We start from the raw sequence: 10632 nt of genomic DNA on the forward strand, positions 1-10632 counted from the left end.
GCTACAGAAATATAAGTGGAATGCAGGATGCAGTGGGGTATTTTTCATCTTTAATTACCACTAGTTACTAAAGGACAAAAATGCCCCTAGTAATTCGTTTACCAAGAGAATAAAAAAACTTAGAAAAAGAAAAATAAAAATAAAAAGTTTAACCCCAAGGCTTATAAATAAACTCCATTGTTGCACCTTAAAATCAGAGTCCAGAAAGAACAAGAAGAACAAGAAAGACAGAGAGAGCCTCGATGACGAGGAAGAAAGTGAAGTTGGTTTGGATTGCAAGCGATAATGCAAGAAAAGCCAGTTTCAAGAAACGAAGGATCGGATTGTTAAAGAAAGTAAGTGAACTCACCACTCTCTGCAGCGTTTTCGCCTTTGCCGTCGTCAATGGCCCCGACGAGGACCATCCCGTCATGTTGTTTTACTTTATTTGAAAGAGATAACAATTTAATAATTATTAAGAGAAAATTAATGATTATCTGTATATTATCCTTCTATGTTTATTAATATTGATAAATAGTTGATCATATGTAATACTTTCATTGACAATAATGATATGATATTTTAATAATTGACCTTCTAAACAAGTCAAAAATGACGTAAGTTACATATCTAGTGCGTCGGTTTCAAAAGATACGATAAGAACATTGATTTCATGATATTCAGATGTCACATGCAGAACACGACATCATAGAATATGTTTAATTAGATCACCAGGAGTGACATCGATAAAAATAGTAACCCGAAAAGCTAACAACTCAAAGCATTCACACTCTTAAAAGTTAAAACAAATATTCTTAATCATGAATATTTATGGAAATTAAAAATTTAGTCTCTTGATCTTTAGTATGTAACAATTTATGGTGGGTTTGGGGCGAAGACTATCCTAAGATTATAATAACTACTAAAGTAAATACTATTTTGTATTCCCCAATTAATTACAGTCAACATTATTTCTAAACCCTCATTTGCTATAGTATTTACTATTTGTTATGGCTTTTACTATTTAACATTTATATCTTTTTATTCATTGCTACAGTGTTTACTATTTCCTTCTCAAATTAAAATAGTTTACACTTCAAACACATAATATTATAACCCAAACTAATATAATCTATACCCCAAACACAAACTATTATAACTTAACTATAATAACCTAGAACTATAATAATCAACTCTTTGCCCCAAACGCCCCTTAGTCTATGCACTTTTAAATACATAACGATTGTTCAAGATACAGATGACATCATTACAAATTTCAAAATACAAGTACCAAATTATTATAAAACTAAAAATATAGAGACAAAATCATGAGGTGTTTTCAAATAAAGGAAAATGAACCAACTTATTTATAAATATAACAAAACGTTACTATCTATCAATGATAGACTGCGAGATTGATGTCCATCGTGATCTGTCGTCCATTGATATATGTCTATCGCGATCTATCACTGATAGACAGTAATATTTTGTTATACTAAAAATATTTTCAAGAGTTTTACCATTTAAAACAATTACCCTTAAGTTCATTACCCACTAATATTTAGCAATTAAATTATTACTTTCATAAAATTCACTATCGTTTAATTGAGATAAAACCTTGCCTCCAAACTCACGAAAGGAAAGAAATCATATTACAAATCTCGATACATTTCATCACTAAAGAAGAGAAGATATTTTTAACCTTTGGTACTCATAGCCTTAAAATTATAAAAGATTAATGGCAATAAGAACAAAAGAAAAAGAAAAAAGAAAAAAAGATTTTAAAATAATGATAATTTTTTCACATAAAAACAAAGAAAAGAAAAAAGCAACAGTTCAACCAATTGTCTCAAATATCAATGCAAAATCTAATAAAGATTAAGACAAACTAATTTAAAGCAGTGAAACAAACTATGGTTTAACTTTAATAGGTTCAGATATGATTCTAACACCAAACATTTAATAGCAATAAATGTCTTTTCTAAACCAGCCACAACTCTAAATTCTCCTCCATTTTCCACCCTTAGTTTTTGTTTCTTCTTCTTTCTTTTTTTTTTTTTTTATTTTTTTTTTTTTATCTTGTTTACTTGTTTACTTTGTATAAATCTACACCCACAAAAAAAAAAATCAATTTATATTTTATTTTTTAAAATTAATGATTTGAGTTTAATAGTATTTTGGTCCAGAAGTTTTCCAACTTGACATTTTAACCTTTATTTTAATTTTTTTTATATTTTTTTGGCCTCATTTGTCTTTATTTGTTCAAGTACACACACATACATACATACATACACACACACACACATATACACACACACCTATACAGACATACATACATATACACACATACACATACATACATATATATATACACATACATATATATAACTTCTCCTTTCCATTTTCAGATGGAAAGTGAACAAAATGCTATATAAACTAAAATAGCTCAAAAAATAAAAAGTATAATTTATCTTTTTTTTTTTTTTTAATAAATAAGTGTATTTGATATTGTTGAATGATATTCACTCAACACCATGTAGAGGTGAAAATCAAAATTAGAAAATCGTAAAATGATTTTTTAAATTATTATTCGAGAATTTTGAAATGACCAAAATACCAATCATTAAATGGTACAAAACCTTTTGAAAAGTAACTCTGCAAAAAAGTTTAAAATTATAAAAATAAACAATCATTAAATTGAGAAATATTATATTATCCTTAAATACTACTCCATATTTGTAGAAATCAGGAGAAAATATCGTATATTTAAACAAATGAAAAATTAAGGCTACTTTATTTTTATTTTTAAAAATTAAGCTTATAAACACTACTTACATCTCCCAGTTTCATACATTGTGATCTAAATTTTGAAAACTATAAAGAGTAGTTCCTAAAAAATTGATTTTGTTTTTGAAATTCAACTAAAAATTCAACAGTATTTAAAAAAAAGAAAGATGCAAATCATTATAAAAAATGTAGAGGAAATAAACTATGATAGTGTGGAAACATAATAAATAATAAAAAGGATAAGTGAATCTAGGCCATCAGTGAAGAATTGAAGCTCCAGGACGACTTACGAAGCGTTTTGAGCTAAAAATTTGAGATAATATTGTTAACTCAATTATAAACAACTTTGTAGAATGAAACTTTTTAAGATGAGGCCTGGAAATCGAGTTATATAATTTTGAATGTTGAACTGGAAATTGTTGAACAAGCAGGCAGCTGCTTGAATTGGGGCCAATGATGAAGTTTTGAATCTCCAGATTAAACGACGAGGAATTTTGAGCTGAAGTTTTAAGGTAATGTTGCTAACTCAATTCTAAACATTTTTGTAGAAGGAAGTTTCTTCAGAAGAGGGCTGGATTTTGAGTTATGAATTTTTGAAGTTGTCACAGAGGATCTGGGCATAAGCAGACCGCTGCTTAGGAAGATGCTTAGGCAGCTCAAGAGCGAGAGCGAGGGAGAGCGAGAGGGAGCGAGAGGAAGCGAGAGGGAGCGAGAGCGCGAGCGAGCGAGAGCGAGAGGTGGATCTCGCTAGGGACGGGAATCTCGCTGGTTTGCACTGGATCTCGCTGGTTTTGCATTAAAACTCGCTGGAAAGTGCCAAATCTCGCTGGGAAGGGTAAATCTCGCTCATAGGGATGATCTCGCTCATGATGATTTTCTCGCTAGTCATGCTGATTTTGTTGATAAAAGTTCCATTAGTAAATGAACTATTTGAGGTATTTTGATAAGAGGCGTATAACCCGTTAAGAGGCCAACGAGCTGTGATGACTATGTGATGACTTACTGTTTTAATGATTTAGAAACTGTGATTTCTTGAAGATATTTCTTAAAGAAAAAGCAACAGTTCATCTCAAATATCAATTCTAACGGTTACATGTAATTCCCATTTCACACCTAATATAATATATAAATATATATTTTTGGAATAATAAAGTTTTTTCTTTTTAGTCAAAATGACAACTAAGATGATAAAGTAGTATTTAATTTTAGGTTAATTGCTATATAACTACCCCCACTATTCCAGATTTTCCTTTTGACAACTCATCTTCATTCACCAATCACAATTCGAATGTTGACTCACAAAAATATGAATTTTTATTTCGAAAATAAATTGTTTAAAGTTCTTTTTTTTTTTTAAAAAAAACTTTGTATGGTTTGAATATTTATAGCTTTTGTGATATATTCTATTTCTTTTTCTTTTTATTTTTTTCAAGTAAGGTTTGGTAGATTTAATGATTTCTCTAAAGGAGTTTAATTATATAGGCTACACAAATTTTGCTTATAATTAAACATCAAATTTAGGTTTTGGTTAATAATTAGTTTGTTTTGGATTTTGGGCTTTGAAAATTGTGTTTGTTTTCTCCTAATCTTTTTACAGTACTTTTCATCCATCATTAAGAAAAATTTGCATCCATAGCCAACTTTGTGTAGCTCACTTTATCGTCTGACTATAATTTGCCAAAATGAACATAGCTTCAACTGGCATAGTGTTTGTATTATTATCCTCAAAGTGAGAGATTCGACTCCCCTACCCCACATATTGTCAACAAAAAAAGAAAACATAGTTTGTCACAAGATCAACTCTTCTCATATATACATATATACAAACTTGGGTGCATCCCGTGATGTACTCATTTTTGTAAAACTCACTCGAGTATCAACGTGTGCATGAAGATGAGTATAGTCTTGTGGCTGCACTCAAATATTACTCATATACCTATATTGAATTATTTATTTTCTATGGTGAAGTAAGACTAATAAAAAGGATGTGGTTTAGGATGTATACATTTTTGTATAGTTCATCGGTTTGTGATGTGACAAACTTTTTTTCCCAAAATATATTTTTGATTTTTTTTGTTATGTGATTTTGGAATGATGAAATAGGATAAATGCAATCCATTGAACCTAAATATGACTTTCCATGAAATAAAACATAATGAGCAATACTTGGTGATTACTATTTGGATGTATCCTATTTCTATGCATCTCACTTTCATCACACACAATAAGAATTAAAATATTTAAATGAAGATATAAAAAGAATTTATCACGTAACAAATTATGATAAGATAATTTGGTGGATGCACAAAGATAGATATATACCCAGATATATCTGAGTAATTTTCATACTGATACAACTTTTCTAATCATATGGTAAACTGTGATTGGACAATTGGGACAGAAAGATAGGTGGAATGCAGGATGCAGTGGGGTATTTTTCTTCTTTAATTACCACTAGTTACTAAAGGACAAAAATGCCCCTAGTAATTCATTTACCAAGAGAACAAAAAAACTTAGAAAAATAAAAAGTTTAACCCCAAGGCTTATAAATAAACTCCATTGTTGCACCTCAAAATCAGAGTCCAGAAAGAACAAGAAGAACAAGAAAGACAGAGAGAGCCTCGATGACGAGGAAGAAAGTGAAGTTGGTTTGGATTGCAAGTGATAATGCAAGAAAAGCCAGTTTCAAGAAACGAAGGCTCGGATTGTTAAAGAAAGTAAGTGAACTCACCACTCTCTGCGGCGTTTTCGCCTTTGCCGTCGTCAATGGCCCCGACGAGGACCATCCCGTCATCTGGCCATCTCTCTCCGTCGCTCAACACCTCTACCGTCGCTTTCTCAGCCTTCCGGAAGTCGAACGCCAGAAGAAAATGACGAATCAAGAGACATATCTCAAGGAATGCACCACTAAAGCTCAAGATATGCTAAAGAAACTCATCAAGAAGAATCAAGAACTCGAACTCGATCTTCTGATGCATCAATTGCATCAAGGTCATCATATTTCCCAACTCACCAATGGGGAATTGCTCGCATTGTTCTGGATGGTCGGAGAGAGAATAAGAGACTGCCAAAAACGAATCGAGTATCATCAACAGGTTCATCGTCTTCCTCCTCCTCCTACTGAATTTGTTCCTTCTAACTCTTCTCTGCTTGAAATAGGGAGCAATGAGATGGATCTTGTTGATAATGGAAGGAATTTGATGGATCAATGGTTTATTGATATGGTGATGAATTCGAATGATAAAATTGGGGGAAATAGTAGCAATATGGCAGGGGAGTTGGGGTTTGTTCAATCGGAAGTGAATATGGGCGATTTGATGAATGGAGAAAATTTGATGGTGGGAATCAGCGAATTAGGCGGAACGGAAACGATTATTGTTGAAGGAGATGGCGATGAGAACATTTTGTTATCGGAGTGGAATTTTGGGGTAAATGACAATTCTGGAATGTGTGAGATTGAGAAGCTTGTGAACGACATTAATGGCGTTGGTGTTGAGGCTACTGTTAGTCATATGGATTTCACTCACCAAGCGGGTTTTGGAATCGGTGGTGACGTCAATGGTGGAGACCCTATGGGGAGTCTGTACTCCGATGCCTGCTACTACGGCGACAGTGGTGGTGTAAGGATTGATGTGAATGATGATGTAGAGATGTTGCTTCAAGGATTGTTTGAAAGTGAAATAAGCTGCAGCAATGGAAATGAAATTCAACATGGAAATGGAAATGAGAATCAGAATAATGAAGGTGGAGACGTTGAAGATGATCTTCTAAGTAAGGAATGGCAAAACAACTTTACTCCATGATTGCTTCTTCTTAATTAAGTTCTAAATAATGGAGGAATTTGAGGGTTACTCCAATTGTCTCTCTCTCTATATATAAAAATATTATGATGGTATGAATTATGATCTAGTGTCTAAAGAAAATAGAATAATGTGTTAGTTTCTTATGAGTAGTTAAAATCTAGTTCTCTTTTTTAAGGGTGGATTAATTGAAATATTTGAGTAGTCTACTTAAGCATTTTTTAGAGATTAAAAAAAAAATATATGATCATCATGGCTAATGATCACTATTTTAGTATTTGTCCAGATAATTCTGTATCAAGTTTGTCTAAGTTAATTGAGTGAAGTTTAAATTGTCTCTTTTTATAAGAATTTAAATATCTGATTTTTCATATATTATTGATATATACTTATTTAGTGAATTCGATAATTCAATTTTCGATCTCTCGCAATTTTTTTATAATATTTGGAATGGAAGAATAGAACGGCTTCGAATGCATGAACTAGGTTTATTTTAATAAAATTATAAATGTTTTTATTATTATTATTATTATTATTATTATTATTATTATTATTATTATTATTATTATTATTATTATTATTATTATTGTTGTTGTTGTTGTAACTCCCACAATGGTCTCGCATGCATGCAATTATAGAAGATGGTGAAACGTGAGTACATGAGGGTGGCAATATTTTGGATAATTATTCTCTTTTGGCTTATTCTTGGAATTTAAGGAATATTCTTTTTAAATAATAATGGGTATATTTTTTTTAGGAATAATAATGGGTATTTGAACCATAGAACATATTTGAAATCTTATAAACATATTATTAAAAAAATGAGAATGACTTATATTTTAAATTAATCTCATTTTGAGGTATATCTCGTCTTGTTTTGGGAGTAAAGAGAGACAATAATGATACAAAACAAAATTTAGTAATTATTTGAGAATATTTGTTGGTTAGCCATGTGTTACTTTTACTATGTCTATTGATATTAAAATATATTATTAATAATTACAATTATGTATTACGTTTGATTGATAACGAACGATATGGTATTTCAATAATTGAAAATCTAAACAAGTCAAAAATGACGTAACTTACGTATCTAGTACGTTGGTTTTGAATGACATGATAAGATCATTGATTTTTGTGGTATTCAAATGACGCGTGCACAACGAGACATCATATTATTATAGAATATGTCAGGTTAGAGTCTTCACATGCGACATCAATAAAAATAGTAACCCTAAAAAGCAACGACTTAAACCATCTAAACTTAAAAACATAAAGGTTGAAAAAACATTTTTAGTCATTAACTTCTAACGATTTAGGTCCCGTTTAGTAACTATTTGATTTTCTAAAATTAAGCCTATATTTTGTTTTTGCCTTTGTTTTTTACTTTTTACATATATTTTTAAAAATCAAGCCAAGTTTTGAAAACTAAAAAAAAAAATCATTTTTAATTTATTTTTTAAATTGACTAAGAATTCAACTCTTTACCTAAGAAATATGCAAACAATTGTAGAAAAGAGATTACGAAGAATTAGGCTTAATTTTTAAAAATAAAAAATCAAATGGTTACCAAATGAAGTATTAGTCTCTTTTGATTTTAATATATAACAAACACTTATTTTTATATTTTTAATTTTGCAACAATTTAGTCCATATACACTTTCAAATTTTTAACAATTGTACAGGGCAGAGACTACATTATGACAAATGTTAAAATACATATACTAAATTGTTACATAATAAAATTGATGACTAAGACCTCATTTGATAATCATTTAGTTTTTTTTTTTAAAAGAAATTAAGCCTATAGTTCTTCCACCTCTAACTTTTTAATTTGTTATCTACTTTTTACTTGTGTTTTCAAAAATCAAGCCGAATTTTGAAAATTAAAATAATAGTTTGAAAAGCTTGTTTTCCTTTTTAGAATTCTGCTAAAAAATCAATTTTTGTACTTGAGAAAGATGCAAATGATTGTAAGAAATTAAGATGAAATATGTTAATTGTCAAAAAACCAAAACCAAAAAACAAAACGATTACCAAATGAGACCTAATTTATTAAAAATAAAAAATATAGAGAGAGAGATATTGAGGCTTAGTTTGGAGTTGTAGCTTCTAAAATAATTTCTCGTGATTGTAGTTCTAAAAAACAATTGTAAAATGAAGAAAATTAGTAGTATTTGTTCAATTTTAATTTTGAACATGAAAAAGTATGTTAAATTTTTTGGATAAATAATAGTAAATTGTCGTGATGGATAATAATGCCTAAATTAAATAGACCTATTTTCAAAATTTATATTTTATTAAATTATTTAGGAAGCATTTAGGACAAGGGTTATCATCAAAATATAATAACCACCTCTTGCTACAAGAAAACTAATTCAAAACCTCCAATTAACTACAATCATCACTATTTCAAAACCCTCATTTGCTACAGTATTTACTATTTACTACAACTTTTACTATTTTACATTCATCATTTTTTTTATTATTTGCTACAGTATTTACTATTTCCTTCTCAAACTAAAATAGTTTACATCTCAGACACATACTATTATAACCTAAACTAAAATAATCTATACCCAAAGACAAACTATCATAATCCAACTATAACAATCTATAACTATAATAACTAGTTTATTGTCCCAAACGCCTCTTAGATGTTATATCATATATGTTGAAAACTTAAATTTATATATTCTTTGCTCTAAATTTATTCAAAGAAAAAATATAAGATTATTTTTTAAATATAGGAGAAATATGTGCTATTATGTAAAGAAAAAAATGATAGCATTGCACTAACCAATTTAAAATTTTAGGATATAGATATTCACTGCATAAGGAATATACTAAATATACAAAATAAATCTTAATCTATAAATAATAATATTGAAATTTTGCTTAAAAGTTGGTCATAAACAAATTTTTAAAACGATGAGAACAAATCAGTCTTTTGAAGAGTGTCCATGCATAAACAAACCAATTTAGACTCTCAACTAAAACTTCTTTCGAAGAGTGTCCATGCATCAAGTTTAATCATCTATTTTATTAATTCAACATCTCGAAAAGCCTATACACCTATAAGAATAAAATGCATCGACAATTTTCAAATGTAATCTTAATAAAGGGTCTAAATAATTGATTCACTTATAATAATTTAGAAGATAAATTTAAAACGGAATTATATAATTTTTACAATATTTTTCAAACCAAATCTTAAAAATATGATTAATCGATAAATTTATGAAAGTTCAAGATTTAAATAGGTATAATTTAAAATGAAAATTTCTCCAAAATAGATTAAAGACAACATGATCTCACATGTTTCATGAATAGCCTGACACACATATGTATAGATTTAAAAATCTTCCACGTGGCCTATCATGCATGCAATTCCGGAAACTGGTGAGACGTGAAACTGTGAGAGTTGTATTGTAATATTTTGGATTTAATTATTCTTCTTTTGGCTTATTCTTCAAAAGTATTTGAGGAATATTCTTTTTAAATAATATTATGGATAATTTGAAATTATCATATATATAAATATATATATTAAATCTGTAGATTGATGTTGTTTTACTTTATTTGAAAGAGAAAATAATTTAATAATTATTAAGAAAAAATTAATGATTATCTGTATATTATCCTTACAATCTTTATTAATATTGATAAATAGTTGATCATATGTAATACTTTCATTGACAATAATGATATGATATTTTAATAATTGACCTTCTAAACAAGTCAAAAATGACGTAAGTTAAATATCTAGTGCGTCGGTTTCGAAAGATAAAATAAGAACATTGATTTCATGATATTCAGATGTCACATGCAGAACACGACATCATACTTTAATAGAATATGTTTAATCAGATTTCCAGGAGTGACATCGATAAAAATAGTAACCCTAAAAACTAACAACTCAAAGCATTCACACTCTTAAAAGTTAAAACAAATATTCTTAATCATGAATATTTATGGAAAGTAAAAATTTAGTCTCTTGATCTTTAGTATGTAACAATTTATGGTGTGTTTGGGGCGAAGACTATCCTAAGATTATAATAACTAC

General features: G+C 29.0%; 1 protein-coding gene across 1 annotated transcript; it reads left to right on the forward strand.

The window, feature by feature from the left end:
- The first annotated feature begins 5332 nt into the window (after positions 1-5332).
- On the forward strand, positions 5333-6754 carry LOC150031082 (agamous-like MADS-box protein AGL82). Its single transcript, XM_090309317.1, has one exon. The coding sequence runs from the start codon at positions 5391-5393 to the stop codon at positions 6567-6569; it is 1179 nt and encodes a 392-aa protein (XP_090165443.1). The 5' UTR covers positions 5333-5390; the 3' UTR covers positions 6570-6754.
- Positions 6755-10632: the final 3878 nt, after the last annotated feature.

Source organism: Benincasa hispida, unplaced genomic scaffold, assembly GCF_027475165.1.
Source record: "Benincasa hispida cultivar pf3 unplaced genomic scaffold, pf3_genome.v1.1 HicScf1490, whole genome shotgun sequence".
NCBI classification, from domain to species: Eukaryota; Viridiplantae; Streptophyta; class Magnoliopsida; order Cucurbitales; family Cucurbitaceae; genus Benincasa; species Benincasa hispida.